The 19777-nt window shown below is 36.6% G+C and overlaps 3 protein-coding genes across 9 annotated transcripts in view; 2 read left to right on the top strand and 1 right to left on the bottom strand.

Moving 5' to 3' along the window:
• Positions 1-1804: 1804 nt before the first annotated feature.
• Positions 1805-6553, top strand: NCS1 (permease, cytosine/purines, uracil, thiamine, allantoin family protein). Its single transcript, XM_028198723.2, has one exon. It carries the CDS (start codon positions 4708-4710, stop codon positions 6424-6426), a length of 1719 nt encoding a protein of 572 aa, XP_028054524.2. The 5' UTR covers positions 1805-4707; the 3' UTR covers positions 6427-6553.
• A 4235-nt stretch (positions 6554-10788) lies between these two features.
• On the top strand, positions 10789-15886 carry LOC114258737 (GDSL esterase/lipase At5g03820-like). The gene is made up of 5 exons (XM_028198722.2): positions 10789-11086; positions 11180-11310; positions 11405-11638; positions 11966-12221; positions 15553-15886. Exons 1-5 carry the CDS (start codon positions 10846-10848, stop codon positions 15744-15746), a joined length of 1056 nt encoding a protein of 351 aa, XP_028054523.2. The 5' UTR covers positions 10789-10845; the 3' UTR covers positions 15747-15886.
• The window catches only part of UPL7 (ubiquitin-protein ligase 7), a 37754-nt gene continuing 29746 nt past the window's right edge, over positions 11770-19777 (bottom strand). For 3 of the 7 annotated variants that reach the window (XR_003628069.2, XM_028198719.2, XM_028198720.2), the window contains exons 12-15: positions 17711-17827; positions 16597-16686; positions 16350-16458; positions 11770-12196 (exon numbers count right to left, since the gene is read on the bottom strand). Coding sequence is in view for 3 of the 7 variants with exons in the window: in XM_028198719.2 (XP_028054520.2) it covers positions 16375-16458; positions 16597-16686; positions 17711-17827 (291 nt within the window). In the remaining 4 variants the exon portion in view is untranslated. Of the gene's footprint in view, positions 12213-14031; positions 14092-16349; positions 16459-16596; positions 16687-17710; positions 17828-19777 lie in introns of all 7 variants that reach the window. The other 4 variants (XR_014363733.1, XR_014363735.1, XR_014363734.1 and 1 more) reach the window with 2 other exon arrangements.

Genomic DNA, 19777 nt, shown 5'->3' on the forward strand with positions numbered 1-19777 from the left:
GGGCAAGTGGTCAGCCGACCACTTGAACTGGTCTGCCAGCCTTCTGCTTTTTTGTCTTTTTGAGTGCTATCCAGCTGTGCCAGCTATGAGGCATTTGCCCTATCCTCCGAGGATTGACCCTCTTATTTTGGCTTCTTAAAGAAGCTTGGTCCCTTTTGCTTAGCTTCTAAGAGAAGCTTGACCTTTTGTTGAGCTTCTTGAGGAAGCTTGACTCCTTTGGTCTAGCTTCCTTAAGAAGCTTGACCCTTTTGGTTTAGCTTCCTTTAGAAGCTTGGCCTCTTTGCTCCAAGCTTCTTAGAGAAGCTATGGACCTCCTCTTCTATAAGAGAGAGCCTCTCTCTCATGAGCCAAGGTTCAGATTTTTTGACCAAGGCATACATACACCTATCTCCATACATCTCCATTTTGGTCCCAAAAGTGCTAAGTTCTTAGCCCTTTTGCACTACACCTCTTAGCCTAACCTCTCCATCATCCATCTAAGCACCTTGGAGTTTATTTTCAGAGGTTGAGAAGCCACTTTCTTGGTCCAGAAGCTGCTGTCTTTCTTGGCTACAAGGGTAACTCTCTTATCTCCCTTTTGGTCCTTATTTTGCTTCATATCTTAGCTATATTTGCAAGCATATTTGGGCTTTGGCATAAACTGAAAAAAGTATTATTTTGAGCTTCTTAACAAGTTTGTTTAAGGTCATTTTTTCATTGGGGGTCATCTACCCCCTTGCATCTTGTTTTGAGCCATGCACTAAGGCCTTTGTGTTGTGCTTTGTTTGGCCTTTTAGCCACCGAAATCCAGTGGATTTTCAGTGGCTAGCATGCTATTTTGAGAATCAAAATCAAAGAGGGGTCACCCTCTCACCCCTTGTCTTGTTTACTAGCTTTCTTGGCCTTACAAAGGAGCCCTTATTTGAATGTTTCCAAGCCATGTTTCAGGCCATTTTTGATGAGTTTTAGGACCTTCATGAGCTCTTTCCAGAGCTTTTTTTGCCATATTAGGTGTCCCTCTTGCATGTGTAAAGTAACCCTCTTCATGGCCTTTCAAAGGAGCCTTTACTTGCATGCTTCCTAGCCTCATTTCAGGCCATTTTCAGTGAGTTTTAGGGCCTTCATAACCTCTTTCCAGAGGTGGTTTTGTCATATTGAATGTCCATCTTGGATGTGTAGAGTAACCCTTTGCATAGCCTTTCAAAGGAGCACCTCATTCTAGCATGTGTTGACTGAGTTCCAATGGGTTTTTGGTCATATTTTGGCATGCCATGTTTCTGTTTTTGACTGGTTTAGTAGTCCTTCACATGCTTCATATAGTTGTAGTGTAAGTCATGGTTCACTAGCTTGTTTTGCATGATATTTTGGCCGCCTTTCCTAGCATATTTTGGCCTTGCCTTAAACTGATTTTGTACATGTTTTAGACTACCTTAGCTCTGTTTTTGGGTCTCATGGTCAAATGATGCTTGTTTTGCATGCATGTAGTTCAATATCCATGCTTAACTTTGAGTTTTGACGTCCATCGCATGCATATATTGAGGTGTTTTCATGTTTTGGGGCCATTGCACATCATATTTCTGAGCTTATATGCATGCCATATTCCCATGATTTTCAGTTTTTAAGTGCATTAGAGAGTCGGGCTTGTATGCCTCATTTACCGACCATTGCATGGGCTTCATTTGAATGCATTCCGATCCATCATTTTAGACCAAATTCCCACTATCTTGGACCTGCCTTGGGTCTATTTGGGGTTTGTTTTGCCATTTGTGCATTGCTTTGTATACCTCTAGTGTAACGCACTTCACTAGTTTCGGTATTCGGGCCATCTAGCATGCATCGTGTGAAGTATTTGCATGATTCGGGACCATTGTGCATCATATTTCAGAGCTGGATCATGTGCCATTCTATGCCATATTTCATCATTTGCCATGCTTTGTTAGAGTTGCATGTTGTGCCTTAGGATCGGCTCTTTGCATTCGTGCATGTTTGCATATATTTCGGTTGTCTCATTTTTATCATATGGCCACTGATTTGGGATTGGCTGAGGTCCTCCCATTTCAGTTTAAGTCCATCCTTGTACATAGTTGCATGTTTGGTATGTTGCATCATGTTGCATCTCGTTATATGCTTGCATTATATCATGTTTGCATTTTCTTGTTACATTAGCTTAGCTTACATGTTAGATCGCATCGCATTGCATTGCATCTTGCATGCTTAGCACATTGTACATTTGCATGTGTAGGTTGCATTGCATTTGGCGTGCTTTGCTAACTTAGCCTCATATTGCATACTTGAGCCATTTTGCACATTTGAGCCACATTGCATATTTGAGCCATATCGCATACATGCATTGCATTATGTTTGGTTTGGGGTGTCAAACCAAACATGAGGAATGACGTGTGTTCGTACTTAAAGTGACGAAACACGTCTCAATCCTCGGTCGCCGACACTCTTGATCTCAACATGATAGAGTGTGTAGCATTTATTTGTTTTGTTGTATTCATTTACATTGATTTGCAAACTAGGTACCTTTGGCCATCATGCATCGAAATACGTAATTAGTGGCCCGAGAACCGAGGGCCATACTCCCTTGAGTTCATTACATGATAGCGAGAGTGGCTATGCACACATTGTCTTGAAAATGCTTTGCCATGCACTGTCTGTCCTCTACTGCAGCAAAACCAGTGCTCTGCAGGAAGAAATGGCCGGACGGCCACTTTTAGTGCAAGCCGGCTACCAAAGTCTAGCCGGTGGTCCCACTTTTGGTCGATAACTATATTCCAGTGGCCGATGGACTTGAATTATGGCCGGTGACATCCCAAAGTGCTATAGAAGTGTTCTAGAAGCATCACAAGTATTTTCACAGTTCTTAGAGGTGCAGAACAGTGCAAACAGAGGCAACAGAGGCATGGCAATGGGTTTCCGAGCAAGACAAATCGAGCATGCATCATCCAAGCATTCCGAGGCGGGGCTACAGCGGCCTCCCTTTGTAACTAATTTGTTAATTAATTTAGGATTTTGTAATATTTAATTAGTTAGAGTAGTTAATTATTTATTTGTTTTGTATTATTTATTCGGACCCTCTGCGAGAGGGCAATGTTGTAATAAGTGTGTGTGCGTATGATGTATGTCTTTCAACCCCACATCTTTCTCCCTTTTATTTACTAGCTTTTGATGGTTAGTTTAGGACACGTTTCAATTAGCATACTTATGCTCGCATGTTTGCATTATTCATCTGTTTTGCATGCACCGGGCTCAGCGCATCATGCTAACTGCATTGTGTTTCAATTCCAACTTGAATACGTGTATCGAGTTGCTACATTTCACATGTCATTCTTAGGGTAGCCAAGCCTATCTTAGTTGTATTTTGCATGCGTTGCATTAGCCATTGCTAACATGAATTAGGATCATGCATGATTACTAACTAGTTTCTTGTTTTGGCTTGGAGTACACTGTGAGTGTTTATGCTTTAGCATCTTGCATGCGTGTAAGTGTTAACATGACATCATGCTTACCATGAGGCTATGTGCTTATATGATATAACTGCCTGAATGCCTGTGGGTCAAGGTTGGGTTGCTTGAATTGGAATGATTCGTCGAAACCCGTATTTTTAGCCTACTTGCGAGTAGCAAATTTCAAACCATTTTCAAAATAGACGGATATGCGATACTTTGTTCCAACTTAGGCGATCTAGTCTATACTTGTATGCTGTGTGCATCACATAGTAATTTTAGGCTAATAACCGAAATAAGAGCACATATGTTTTCAAAACTCGATATCATAGTTAGTAGAGGCCAATCTTTGATCGGGCGAGCGGGGGTGCTCACGAAGTGACCTTCCCTAATCGTACCCAAGTTCCCGAGCCGAGGCAACTTTGGTGATGACGGACACGTGGCCTTAGACAAACGAGTCAGGGTTTCTTAAATTCTCCCAAAATAAAATATTTAGGTGGCGACTCTGTATCTAGCAAAACTGTCCATGTTTGGCACTTCTTTCTAAAAAATCTATTTTCAAAACGATTTGCCGGATCTGGATTCTTTGGTGATTTATCAATCTCACATCGCACATTGTGAGATCAGATTAAGAACCGTGACAATTTGAGTCCGAACTGTAGTGAGCCCCAAATGAACAAAACGGGATTTCCCTCTCGGAACGTTCGGGGACGTCTACAGTACCATGTTACTGTTTACATCAATTTCAATGGTAATAATTTATTTATTTTTAAAAAAAAATTCATAGTCAATATAAATCTTATTTGATAGATCTTGATAAGAGAATTCTAAAAATATTAATTTTATTAAAAACTGACATCAACCTTAAAAGTTGTATTATTTTAAAATTTAATATTTTGATAACAATGATATTTATTGGACTTTTCAAAAAAAAAAATTTATACTTACTCTTAATACATTAAAATTTTATTATGAAAAAATTTTAACCAAATCCAAACCTGTCCTTTTTTATTATCATTATTTGGATTAGGTAAGAGCTTTTGAAAAAAATGCTTCATGGTCCATTAGCTAAGATATAGCTCAAGATCCAATGCACACCCATCACATGTCATTGGTCAATTGTAGACTTTATGGAATCTATTATAATATTTCTACAGCTGAAAGCGACATGAAAATTATATACGTTACCCACCACTCATCATCTATCCCCAAAGCCTTAAACATAGATTCCTCAGATTCCATACCCATCTGAATCTCCTTTTTTGTATCAATCATCATGGTGTCCAACTGTTTCACCCTCCATCTCCATCCCCATCCCAATCCCCACCACTCTCTCTCCTCTTCAATCTTTCCAAAATCAAGACCCAATTCTTCATTCACCACCACTCTCCTCAATCCAATTACCATAACTACCAAAATACCCATCACCCAAAACCAAACCCTTCACAAAAGATGTCAACTTTTTCCACCCATGGCATCATCAATCCAATCCAAGCCCAACCCAGAATTCGATGAATTCGAGCCCGATCCAACCCTCACCAACGATGACCTCAAGCCGACGACGCCGGATCAACGGACCTTTTCCTGGTGGGAATTGGCTAGCCTATGGGTTGGGCTTGTTGTGGGTGTTCCATCATACTACCTAGCAGGCAGCCTAGTTGACCTTGGCATGTCATGGTGGCAAGGAATTGCCACTGTTGTTGCTGCCAACATAATCTTACTAGTCCCACTAGTCCTCACCGGCCAACCCGGAACCCACTACGGCATCTCATTCCCGGTCCTCGCCCGGTCGTCGTTTGGGGTCCGTGGGGCCCACATCCCAACCCTCCTAAGGGCATTGGTTGGTTGTGGATGGTATGGTATTGAGACCTGGATTGGTGGTGAGGCAATTTTCCTACTTTTGCCCAAATGCATCACGGACACATCATCTTTGACCCAAAACCTACCTTGGCTTGGCACTTCTCCACTTGAATTCACTTGTTTTCTAGTCTTTTGGTTTGCCCAATTGACAATAGTGTGGAAAGGCATGGAAGGTATTCGGAAACTTGAAAAATACTCTGCTCCAATCCTCATAATTCTCACCTCTTGCCTCCTCATTTGGGCCTATGTTAACGCTGGTGGCTTTGGCCACATGCTCTCACTCTCCTCCAAACTTTCCTCTTCACAATTTTGGGCAGTTTTTTTCCCATCCCTCACAGCCAACATAAGTTTTTGGGCTACTCTAGCCCTTAACATCCCTGATTTCACCCGATATGCCAAGACCCAAACCGATCAAATTGTGGGTCAGGTGGGGCTCCCAATGTTCATGGGGTTATTCACATTCGTTGGCCTGGCCGTGACCGCATCTACTGAGGTGATTTTCGGGCACGTGATCTCCAACCCAATTCAACTCCTGGGTCAAATTGGAGGTTTCTCAACGAAAATTTTATCAATTTTTGGAATTAGTTTGGCGACCATCACGACCAACATTGCTGCCAATGTTGTGGCCCCTGCTAATGCCTTGGTCAATCTCAGCCCTTCAAATTTCACATTCAGAAGAGGAGCAATTTTAACAGCATTGCTTGGCATTGCTTGCCAGCCTTGGAGGCTACTTAAGTCAAGTGAGAGCTTTGTCTACACATGGCTTGTCGGTTACTCTGCATTGTTGGGTCCAATTGGGGGTATAATTTTGGCAGATTACTATGTTATTAGGCAAACCAATTTGAGTGTTGAGGATTTGTATTCGTTGAGTCCTCGTGGGGCATACTATTACTCAAATGGGTATAATTTGGCAGCGATGGCAGCTCTGGTGGTTGGGATTTTGCCAGTAGTGCCAGGTTTTTTGCAGAATGTTGGGATTCTCACGACGATCCCGGATTCATTTGTGGTGATTTATAACAATGCTTGGTTTTTTGGCTTCTTTACTGCAGGGTTTGTTTACTGGATTCTTTCGTGTTTGAAGGGAAATCAAAGGAATTCTCAACTTGTTGACCCCCTTTTGCCCACTACACCATGAAATGTTTTGCTCATTTTTTATTTTTTCCAATCCTATCTATGAAGCACAATATATATGCACACAGTTTGATTTGAAACGGTAGTGCATGTTTCTCCAGTTGATTTATGGATTTCGAGTGTTCCATTGATTGCTTTCTTTAGTATAATTTTTTATTAACTTCTTGAAAAATGTTTCAGAGCCAGAGTTCTAGAGCTGCTCTAATGACGTGACAACTGTGTAAGTCCTTACTTGATGTGATATTTTGGCTTCTTTTTTTTTTTTTTTTTTTTTTTTTTTGAAGTTGTCAGTTCAATAGAGCGCTGTTTAGAACTCTACTTTTAGAGCTACTAATCACTGTTGTAACTTCTTGGTGATACGGGTTCAAGAAACGGATACAACGATTCAAACAATAAAAGTAAAATTGTGTATAATTTTGTGGATAATTGAGAATCTGTGTGAGGTAAGACCTTTTGGATCCACCACACGAAGGTATATTCAAAATGCACAAAGCAGTCCTTTAAGTGTATGAACTGGACAAACGAAAAGAGATTCGAACCCTCATCAATAACGCATGGAACATACTCACTTAACAACTTAGATCTCATTGAACGGCCTCTCAGAAATGAAGTTGGGTACATTTTTCCCTCCCAAACACTAGTCTCAGGCACGAATTCACTTTTTTTACCATTCCCCCTTCCCTATTAGGTTTTCTCCAAAAACTTGTAATTTGGGCCAGCCATGACAAAATCCCACAGTAGCTGCCTGGTTCAAGCCCAATAAATTTTAAACATAATGCGGTTCGAGTCTACATGCAGTTGGTCGAAATTTGGACCTATGTCGCAGCTTGAGGTGCTGTTTTGGGAATCGCATACTTTAAAAAAGTCTGTTTGGATTTTAGGTTTATAAATAAATTTGTAGAGAAAAAGGAAAAATAAAGCGATTTGTGAAAATAATTTAATTTATAATTTATTTAATTTTTCCCCATTTCTTCTATTTTGTCCACATATTCGTCTCCAAATTTAAAATCCAAACATAGCTTAAGAGGACAAAATTAAAATTTTAAAATTGTTTTTAAATCAAGAATTTAAGGAGAGATTTTTAAAGAAACAAAAAAAGAGAAGACAAAAGTCAATAAAGTGGAAGCTATTTTTATTCCACTTTTTCATTTATTTTTTCTTCACAAATCCACACATTTATAACATTTGGAGTTAGGTAGAAATTTAAGATTGTCTTTAGATCATGAATTTTAGTAAAGATCTGAAAAAGAAAAAAAAAATGTGAATAAAATATAAGCTGCTTTTTTTTTTTTTTTTTTGGTATTTCCCTCCTTTTTTTCCTTTTATTTTTCAAATTCATACTTAAATTCAAGATTTAAATACAGCTTAAAAGAAATGGTTGGTGTACTGGCTTAGAAGAGAGATGATAGTGTTAAATATCACTATTTATTGTCTATGAAATTGACTTTTTGCACATTTGTTTAACAGGAGCAAACATTACATGAATACAAAGACTATGTTTGAATTGCGAATTTGAAGAATGATTAAGACAAACGGAATGAAACAAAAGTTGTTTTTTTCACCAATTTTTTTTTTTATTCCTACACAAATCTCTTCGTAAATTTAAAATGCAAACCCACCAGAAAATGTGCTCACTAATGCTTCTCAAAGCATGGCCACTGTGAATTGTGGAATCCAAACTATTCTATATTCAACAACCTGATACTGCTGAAGTCTCAAAACTGGAAAATCCCAAAATAATTAGGACCATATTTCTGGCCACATATTCAACCTTAACAGGGCTGACTTCTCTATCCCTAAATCACAATATATTCTTAATTATTGAATCATAGAATCATATCTTAATATTCACATATTTTAAGATTTTTATATAATCTAACGATTACGATTGCATTAAACTGGGAGGATAGAGAGATTTGGCACAGAGGATCTTTAACCCTGAGAGATACACAATGCATACCACATGAAAAAAAATATATATTAAATGCACCTGAACATTGGGTCCACGACAATCACAAATTGAAATCTCGCGCAATCTTCCAAATATTAACACAAAAAGTAACAAATTTCACTGTATAAATCAATCACATTCAAATAAAGACTTAAAATAGCAAATGCCAAGGACCACCACTTCTGCACATGAAGAGGTGAATTAACTCCAACCCCTGCACAACAGAGCCTCAAGTTTGCACTGCAGCAGTGTGTTTTTAAAGACACTGACAGTGACCATATTTCAAAGCACATCTTCAAGGGTATCAGTAAGGTTTCATAAAGAGTGTTGGTGATGACTTCATTCTCACAATTCAATGCGGAGACACCAGAGTTAATTACAAATGCCACTCATTTGGACCCCTCTACTGACCTCCTGGTAATTCAATAAAGATTAACCTCAAATTCTTTTTTTTCAAATTTCTTACTTATCTAAATGAAACCAAAGTTAATGAGAAGCAGTTGAGGTTGTCAACAATATTAAATGCTATACATCAATTTGGCAATATTGGTTTTTTTTTTTTTTTTTGGTTGGAAATGCTCAAGTTATTCCTATATATATATCATCTGCTACCCATTGCAGGTTCACCAGCTAACAACGCTTAGCGACTCCCGCTTCCCCTAAGAGTAGACTAGATATCTACGATATTTCGAATCCTCAAAAAAGTGCAACAAACAGCGAGGGCTGTTATACGGAGATGTGACTAATGCCATTAAGTTATATTTTATGAATGAATTAAGTTGGAATAGAAGTAATATTTTGTATGTCCTAAATTAAAACCAGACTTTATTTCTTACGCCTCGTTTGGGAACAAGTTATTTTAGTAACTTTTTGACTTTTTGGCCAAAAAATGAGGTAAAAAAACTAGTATGTTTGGGGTAACTTTTTGACTTTTTACGAAAAGATGTGCAAAAAGTAGAGAGAAAATGAAATCTTTGACTTTTTGGTATATGTTATAGGCTTTTTGATTCTTTTAGTAACTTTTTGACTTCTAGGCTAAAACAGTTACTTGCCAAACGAGACCTTAGTTTTGGATTTTCACGGTGCAAAGTCTTGGATTACTTATGCTGTGTTTGAATCTTAAATTCGTAAACGAAAAGTAAATACATAATTTCCTTGGTTGTGACCTCCATGAATATGAAAATTACACACCTCACTATTAGCATATAATTGCATGAACATGTTGGAAGTATGAGAATTTTTAAACTTCCTAAATGTTGCTGCTCCTTAGGAAAGACGTCTTTTTATAAACAAACTACAACATTGATAGTTGTGACTTTCATGAATAGTCACTATCAAAGTCTATCAAAATACCTTAGGACTCTACAACACTCTCTCTCTCTCTCTCATTTTATGGACAACTTTGATCATATGCAATTCTTCATATTGGAGGCATGACAGTGATATGAGTTGAGCATTGGAGTAGTTAATATTTTTTGCATAAAACAATAATAATAGCTTTAGGAAAATGACTTGTCAGCCTCCCAAATTCACAAGCTAAATTTTTCTACTACATTTTAATTTGCATATTTGCATATGTAATTATTTTGTTCATTCATTTTTTGTAATAGTTCGGTTATGGTTTTTGATAGTAAGAATTTATGATATAATCAATAAATTTCTGTAACAGACCATTGTGATGCTTACACAATCAATTGGTGATGCATTGTGCACAATGTGAATAGCTATCTAACAGCCTACTAGTACAAAAATCAATCACAAAATTGCAAGTGTCTGTGTTCTGTTTTGTGTATTTCTTTGTTAGTTGCACTTTTGGAATAGCTTTACAAAGCACCCTACTTTTTTTTTCTTCAAGCTCTCTTAAATTGGCTAAGGTTCTAACCAAGTCCTTTGTCACCATTCAAAAACAAACAAACAAGCGTGGGACAAATTCAAAAAGGCTCTTTATTTGTCATCCTAACAATAATAGGACATATATCACCACCTTTAAGAGGAACTAAACATGCCTTCTCATCTCACAACAGACAACATTGGGACAAATTTAGAAAGCACTTTACTTTAGCCTAACAATAATGTGGACATCTATCACCACATTTAAAGGTGCTAAAAATGCCTCCTCCCTCCTGACAATGTGCAACTTTAATAAAACCCTAACCTCCTCACCCAGAAATTATTTCACTTTGGCCATTACTTGCACAATAAGTCTATGAACATAGAACCACACGTAAAACAATACAAGTGAAACTGCCTCTTTGATAGCAGATCCCACCATCTGTTATGTATGACCATGATTATTTTTTATCTCTGTCATTTATTCTGTGTACATAAAATTATTGTTACTTGCAAGAGCTCTCTCGTTAAATAAATTCTCCCCACCTGTCCCTTCACTTTCATTCACTCCCTGATCCTCTCTCTCTCTCTCTCTCTCTCTCTCTCCTGGTGAGTTTCACTGTTGGAGCAAGGGAAACGACTATGGGGTTTCCTAGTAGTCTCTTGAGTATCTTTCTTGCTGTAGCTATGGTTCTCTTAGTGGCTCATGGGGACCCTCTAGTTCCCATATTGTGCATCTTTGGGGACTCTGTAGTTGATGTGGGGAACAACAATAACCTTAACACACTCCTCAAGGCTAACTTCCCTCCTTATGGTAGGGACTTTGTTACCCACAAACCTACTGGGCGGTTCTGCAATGGAAAGCTCGCCACAGACTTCACCGGTATAATATTTCTCCAATAACCCATCTCTCTCTCTCTCTCTCTCTCTCATCTGTGCGTGTGTGTGTGTTTCTTAATGTCCTCTTTGTGCACAGCCAAGTACCTCGGGTTCACCTCCTACCCTCCAGCTTACCTTAGCCAGGATGCCCAAGGGACGAACCTCTTGACCGGTGCCAACTTTGCCTCAGCTGGTTCTGGTTATTATGACAGCACAGCACAGTTCTATGTAAGTAATCACACAACTTAATTCTCTCTATATATATATATGTGTGTGTGTGTGTGTGTATTTACGGGTTGTGCAACTTGTTTGGTTTTTGTAGCATGCTATTTCACTCACCCAGCAGCTAGCATACTACAAGGAATACCAAAACAAAGTAGTGACGATGGTAGGAAAAGACAGTGCCAATGTCATGTTCTCAGGTGGAATCCACCTCCTGAGTGCAGGAAGCAGTGACTTCATTCAAAACTACTACATCAACCCCATACTCAACAGAGCCTACACCCCTGATCGGTTCTCCAACCTTCTCATCAGATCCTACTCTACTTTTGTCCAGGTTCTATTTCATGATCTCCACTGAAATAGCATATATACACATACATAGATGTATAGTTAATGATGCTGTAGATATAATTGATAGTACTATTAATACAAAACAGATATACGAAAATATGAGATGAAACTAAATTAGACACAAAAAGTAATTAGGATGTTGATTTTTAATTACAAAATCACTCAAGTAGTAGCATATGTTTTTAAATCACAATGTGGATTAGTAGTTTTTGAGAATTTTAATACAAAGCTTGACCATATACAAACTTCAAAGATACGCATTTTAAGGAACATCATGAACATATTTCATATCAACATTACCTTGTGATAGAATCTGTATCGCCTGGGCGTAAGGAAGATCGGAGTGACAACATTACCACCAACTGGATGCTTGCCAGCAGCCATCACAATGTTTGGGTCGGGGAGTAACCAGTGCGTTGCGAGGCTGAACCAAGATGCCATTTCCTTCAACAAGCAGCTAAACAGCACATCCCAAGGCTTGCAGAACAGGCTCCCTGGTCTCAAACTTGTGGTCCTTGATATCTACCAGCCTCTGCTGAACCTGGTCATGAAACCCACTGATAGCGGTATGAGCCTATTTTTCCACATTATTTAGCCAATTATTTTGTCATGAAAAAGTAATAAACATTTGTGGTCCATTTATTTCAGAGGAAAACATTTTCCAACAGAAAATTTTTTTCCAAAACAATATATATAAATCTTTTGCTTGGTTGTCAAATCGAGATTCGAATCGTGAATCGAAATGGCCTCGTACTGAATCGCAAATCGAATCGAATTGTGAATCGTAAAGATTCGGTCACTTTTTCTAAATTACTGAGAAAATTATATATACACACTTGGATGTTACATATATCTTATAAATATAAAATATTTAGACTTAAATCAATGAAATGTTGTTTTGAATGATGATCACGTAGTTTATAGGTAATAAGTTAACAAATGTTTCTATGTGAGATCACTATCTAACCTTTTTTCTTTTTTAGATATTTCTTATCAACTATTCTTAATAAAAGACAGTAAACAAACACAAACTTCCAATTTTCAAAGTAACAATAACTTGACAATGATATTGACATTTAGATAATAAGTATACACACTTTTTCAAATAACAATGACCAAATAATAAGAAAGAATTATTTAGGATCTTTTATTTTAAAGCATAAAACATTTTAAAATGTATAACTGACCTCACCTATGTAATATTCAACTATATTTAATTTAATAAAATAACAATAGATAATTCATGGTATAAGTTACTTTAATCTTAAACGTTTTTAGAAGATACATTATGATTTTTAAATATTAAAAAAAAGCTATGTTACATGGACTCGGGTACGGGTGTCGGGTGCGGGTATGTATCTAGAGGTCGGACTCATCAAATCATAAATTTAAGGATACGCGGACTCGGCAAAAAAATGTCATATTTTTATATTTTTAATATAATATGTGAGATAAAATGGTATTATATTTAACTTATAGTGTCAAAATGACATTTATAGCAATTATACAACAATATGTACATATAATAATAGTGTTATATACAATTATATAAGAAGTATCCGTTGAAAAGTATCCGACACATATCCCATACCCTTGTCCGAGTGTCGGGTGTCCGACACGGGTACTTGATTTATTTTGAAGAGTCCATGTAACATAGAAAAAAAGAAATAAAAAAAAAATGAGAAGAAATATTAAGAACATGTTGAATCTTATTGAATCCTATTAAAAACTCCATGATCACTAAAATAACAACAAATCATGTATATATATTGGTTATTTTGGCATTAACCGCTATTAAAAGTTGTAGTATGTCATTTTTACAAAAAAGATGAAGAAAAAAAGAATTGAAAATATGTCGGACACGATAGTTTCAAGAATTGCATAAATCGTAAAAAGTGAATCAATTGTTAATCGTGCGATTCACCAGAGATTTACTTCCAAAATAGATTCACCCATAGATTCGTATCAATTTTGCGAAAATTGCGAATCGAATTGCAAATCATAAGATGCTGATAATAGAGCTTGAAACTAATAAGCTAGTGGTTGTACTAGTGATGAAGTTAGTGGGGCTGGGATGGTGGTGGAGGTAGCGGTGGTGGGGTGGTGGTGGAGATGGTAATGGTCGTCATAGTGGGGTGGGGTGGGGTGGTGGAAGCAGTGTTTTTTAAGGCGAAAAGCGAACCGAGACGACAAGGTCTCCTAGTGCCTAAGCGCGAGGCGATAAGGTGAGGCGAGGGCTTCATCAAATTGAGGCGACCAGAAAGGATATTTTTTAAAAATAAATGATATAGACAAAAATATAAATATTTTCAAGAACCATCATGCAGTTATCATTCCAAATACTAAATATCCATAAACAAGGTTTTGGGGATTTACCATCCGTGCATATTGCCATGCCGGATCTTTTTTACTTTCACTCGACTTCGACATCTAATTCTATCCAACAAGCAATTCAATGTTTCAGCATAAAGAAATTAAAAAACATATTTTTAGCAGCAAAATAATTGAAATTTTTCAACAAAATTAATTGAAATTTTTTCAGCAAAATAATTAAAATTTCAGCAAAATAATTAAAAAAAATTCAGCAAAATAATTAAAATTTCAGCAAAATAACTGAAATTTTTCAACAAAATTAATTGAAATTTTTTCAGCAAAATAATTACACAATTAACATAGCAAAATAATTGTAAAATAACATAGAAAAATAATTAAACAAATTAAAATAACCAAGAAAAAAAAGGAGGGGGGATCCGACAGTGTTCTTGAAGACGAAGAAAAAAATGAAAAAAGGAAGGACAGTGTTCTTGAAGACAAAAAAAAAAAAAAAATGAAGAAAGGAAGAAGAAGAATCAACGGCAGCAGGAGAGAGAGGACGAAGGGAAGAAAGGAGAAAGGAAGAAGAAGAAGAAGAGCAAGAACTCATCTCTAATAATCGACTGAAACGACGTCGGAAGAAGGAAGAAGAAGACCCAGGTGAAGTCGACTTCGGGTATGCCTTTCAATGTCGACTTGAACGAAGTCGACTTAGGGTTTCGACTTCTTATTTAGTAGAAAGCAATTATAAAGTGCAACGCATGCCCATAAATTGCACAAAAGTCATCCAAATGAAGGGCCCAGATGATTCGAACTGAAATCAGGCAAAAATCTGGTGAAGCGTCACTTCGTTTCGCCTCTCGCTTCATCGCCTAAGCCTCGCTTCATGCGCTTCTCCTTCGCCTCACCATTTCGCCTCGCCTCAGTGTGCATGAAACGCTACAGCCTCACCTCTCGCTTAGCGCTTAGGCGCGCCTCTGATAACACTGGGTGGAAGTGGTAATGGTGGGGGTGATGATGGTAGCACTAGTGTGGTAGCATTAATAAGATTCTAGATTGGAAAATGTTTTCCACCTTTCAAAAGTGAAAAATACTTTCCACTCAAATGAGCTTGTTTTTTGTTGACCATATAAAATGTTCTCCATTGACTTTCATTTTCTATCATACTAATCGCCAAAAAATGCAAATGCAAAAAACATTTTCCAAAAAACATTTTTGCCGAAACAAAGCAAGCATTGATATCTCTCTCTTCTGTGTACGTGTGAGGAGGGGGATAAGTAATCAATTTTTACTCATCGAATCAGTAAATCTATCCCAAAACCTATGAGAGATTTCTACTGTGCTGCCTTCAGGTTTTGAACAAATCAAAAGTATGTGAATCAAGATCTTCTGAAATGTTTTTTACTTCCCAGAAAGTGTTACTGTTTCAAAGTTGTATTTATGTTTGATTCATATATCTTCACCTATACAAGAATTCTCTCTCATTCTGTCTCTCTCAACACAGACACACACAAACATTCACATGCACACACCCAAAATAACGAGGTAAACTGATTCAAATTTCATGCACAACCATATTCTTAGGGTTCTTTGAATCAAGGAGGGCTTGCTGTGGGACGGGTACAATTGAAACATCCATGCTTTGCAATGCCAGGTCTGTAGGGACATGCTCAAATGCTACACAGTATGTGTTTTGGGATGGTTTTCATCCCTCTGAAGCAGCTAACCAAGTCTTAGCATCAGCTCTTCTTGAACAGGGAATCTCCCTTGTCTCTTGAACTGTACACTATACAGTTGAAACAATCCTCTAGTTTCCACTTCTATCGTCTACTTGTACATAATAACAGTTGCTATGAGAAATTTATAGGTGGTTTGGGTGGATTTAGTTGTTTTGAGCGTTAGTTTCTCATGGTATTATGTTTGTAAACATTGGGTATGAGGAGAGGGTCAACGTGTGTTTCTCCTATTTTTTGCTTTGATGGGGGGGGGGGGGGGGGGGGGAATTAATATGGCTGTATTATGATTAATGTGTGGTTCATTCTCTAGCAATTACCATTTTGCAAAGAAACGTGCCATGGATTATTTTAAAGTTCTATTTCCAAACTTTGTCGTTAAGTATGATTTGGAAAAGAACAAAGACATAAAAATAAAACATAAAAAATAAAAAAAAAAAAATATATATATATATTAAAAATTTTAAAAAAATTTAAAAGAAAAAAAAGAAGAAGGGCATATTGAACCTAATTCTTAATTTAAATTGTCAATGCATTTCAAAACTTTTGTGCAGCTTAATCTATTTATCTGACGAAGTACTGCTTTTCCATCATTAGCATAGTCTAGAATCCAATACAGGGTTAAGCTTGGAGAAAGGTGAAACTTACCTGAAGAAGTAAGTTTTCAGGATTTCTATGAAAGTTCAAATCCTGCATTAGAATTGATAGCATATAGAAGCTTGGCTCTCAAAGTGCTTGCCCGTTTATATGTTGGAAGCTGTATCCATCAATAAATTTAGGAGAGAGAAAACAAGCACACGATTACTGAGTCAGATGAAAGAGATGAATATTAGCCTAAAAAGTCATTTTGGGTCTGATCTTTGCAAGTTAAATTGATGAGAAGCAGAGACAGTACCTTGAGAGTATTGTAGCATGTAGAAGCTGATGGAAGCCGGTCCACATCCTGCCCTCCAAATGTTGCCCAAAGCGGCACATCGCATGCAACCTATATCATTTCAAATTCCTAATTCAGTATATAATTTCCTTCTTATGACTAACAATCATAAAGAAGAAAGGAAAACATAGCTGGTAAATGGGATCTTAATAGAAACAAAACATATGAAGCGGGAGAGAGGACTAGTAATCACCAATTAATTTCAATGTTAAAAAGACAATTATTTGGCACCCAAAGAATCCAAGTAACTAGTCTGAGTAGTGGCTGCACCTTGAATTCCAATTTCCCACCACTAATTCAGTATGCAAGGAACCGAGGCTGAAAGAGCCCTGAGACATAATAGTGCTTTGCAGTAACTGTGAAAGGATTCATGGGAGGCTGCTATTTCTTTTTGGTTAATCCCAACCCCCCCTTCCTGGGGTGAAAAAATACAAAACACCTATGGTTTGGATAACTTTCCGTTGTATACCTCCAAATCACATAACCAATCACAGTGATTTTGCAATTTTGGGCAGGGAACACAGAGGCCACAACCTGGAATCCCCAACCGCACCCCAAGCCCAACATTGCCCCAATGTACATATGTATGTTCCTAAAATTTCTTACATCTCTAAACAGCTAACTCTCTCATATTTACCCTCTCTTTTTGTTTAATAACATACATAGATACATTTATGCAAGTATATTTGCATAAACAATCTAACGGAAACAAGAGCAAGAATTACACTCGTTAACCTAGGTATAACATGAGCCATAAACTTTATACAGTTGGTTGTTGTCTGTCAATTCTTTTACACACTTCCGTCCATGCTCATTGAACAATAATACATTGTATTTTAGCAGTGATCATAGCATAATCAACACTAAGATTATATTCAAGAAACATATTCACAAATAGATATGACATAAGTATCCAATAAAATCTGACATTTTGATGTTCAGAGAAGTACACAACAGAAATCATTTTAAAAAACAATTCATGAAACTAGAAACAAGAATGATATAATTGACTAAGAAGATTTTAGTGAACACTCGGTTCTTTTGTCCAACAAAGATGTAAAATCAAAGGTGATACCTTATGAATGGTAAAGGTTGGCTGCAAGTACTTGAACCCAAGTAAAGGAGCTCGAGAACAACTTGTTACAAACTTAAGAAGCAAACATCGCTCTTTTGGTTCGAATCCTGTGATTACCTGGGACATAAAAGTAAGATGAAACTCAATACAAATAGAACTAGACTAAGCCAATACTTTCATAAACATGTCCCAAATCAAGATGGTCATCTTCAAGAGAATATACATATATTATTATCAAGTTTTTGACAACCGTATTAGAAAAATTAGATTCAAGAAAATTTCAGGCCATGCTTGGTGGTTCTCTTTTGGAATCACAATTCCAATCAAAAAATTTCAAAACTCATAACCAAACACACAACTCAAAACTCAATTCAAAACTCAAAACCAAACTCTTTTCAAATCTCTATTTTAAAAGAAAAATATTTTAAAAATATTTTTTTATTTTGTTTTAAAATTATTTTTAGAATCATGATTTGAGTGTAGAGCTGTGTTTTGAATTATGAGTTTTGAAAAGAGTTTTAAGTTGTATTTTGAAATTTTTTGAATTTATCTTTTTTAAATATTTAAAAATTTTCTTAATTTTATTTTTTAGGGTAAATATTTATTTATTTATTTATTTTAAGTGCACTATATTTCATACATTTATGTGCTGTATTTTTTTAAATATTTTAAATATTAAAAATTTTAAAAAATATATTTTTTTAGTTTATAAATATATTTTTAAATATTTTAATTTTTTTGTTATGTGTTTGGTTACGATTTGAGTGTGAAGTTGTGTTTTGAGTTTAAAATATTAAAATTAAAAAAATTAAAATATTTACAAAATAAAATAAATTATTTAAAATAAAAAAAAATTAATAAAATTTATATATTTAAAATAAAAAATAAAATTTTCTAAAATATTTTTTAATATTTAAAAAAAATAAATCCAAAAAATTCAAAATATAACTCAAAATTGACTCTTCTGATATACAATGGATGGTTGATCCGTGAGAGATAAAATGTCGTTATCTCGCCACTCAAAACGCACCCCCGCGTTTTGACCAATATAGATATGTGTACGAGCAGATTGTAACAGAACTTGCTTCGGTACAGTTCCAGCATCATCTAGCCGATCCCAATAGGACTGCTAGTCCTATTAATTACAGTAAGGCTACTATCCAGAATATTGTGCCTATTCAGGCCTGGGGTATGCATCCCCATGTTACCAGAACACTTGACATTCGGTTTAAAGAACCCAGATACAGTTATTGGGATTACATCGATGCCTTTTCTCAGGCATTTTATTATATGAATCCCCCACGAAGCCACTCTTCGTTCTTTCGTGTTCTTCCCGATGTCCTAAAAAATGATCTCCCAAATTGGTTTCTCATTTGGTGGGATAAATTTGGAATCCAGCTTGACGCCTTTCCAGAACATGTTCGACTTGCCTTCAATGAATGGCAAGCTGCTTTCAGCCATCTTCCAGTAAATAAAGAAATCTCTATGTCCAAATGCCTTATTCATTTTGTTATTCGTTTTGGCATTCCATGGATATGGAAGTGGGATTTCAAATGTGATTTCCAGAATAAGGTTCCCAGATTAAAACGTGTTTTCCTGTATAAATGGTGGATTAAAATGGATGATCCAAAACCTAAGCAGGAATTACTCCAGAAAATTAAGGAGCATACGCAAGCTTGCTGGGATGCTTCTCCTAAGTCCATCCCAGCCCCTCTAGTAAATCCCTTTGTGCAAATCCAGCAAGAGCTCAGAGAAAAATTTCCAGACTTAATAGAAACCGAACTTGTCATTAAAAGCATGGATTATATGAAACAGCAATTTATTCAATCCATTGCTAGCAAAGACTCCAGCATGAAATCCACATCCAGTACCCAAAGTGAAGACGACAGGACTACAGCAGATCCCTATGAAGAAGACAATACCTTTACTGTTCTCGCGGGTGAATCTCAGGATCCGAATGATGACCCGACCGAACCAAATTATGGAGATATTTGGGATTCGGTTACAGAAATGATTGCCGACAAGTTACTTCACGATAAAAGTAAAGGCAAAAGCAAAGCACCATGA

Source organism: Camellia sinensis, chromosome 3 (genome assembly GCF_055761805.1).
Source record: "Camellia sinensis isolate YWXY chromosome 3, ASM5576180v1, whole genome shotgun sequence".
In the NCBI taxonomy this organism is placed as follows: Eukaryota; Viridiplantae; Streptophyta; class Magnoliopsida; order Ericales; family Theaceae; genus Camellia; species Camellia sinensis.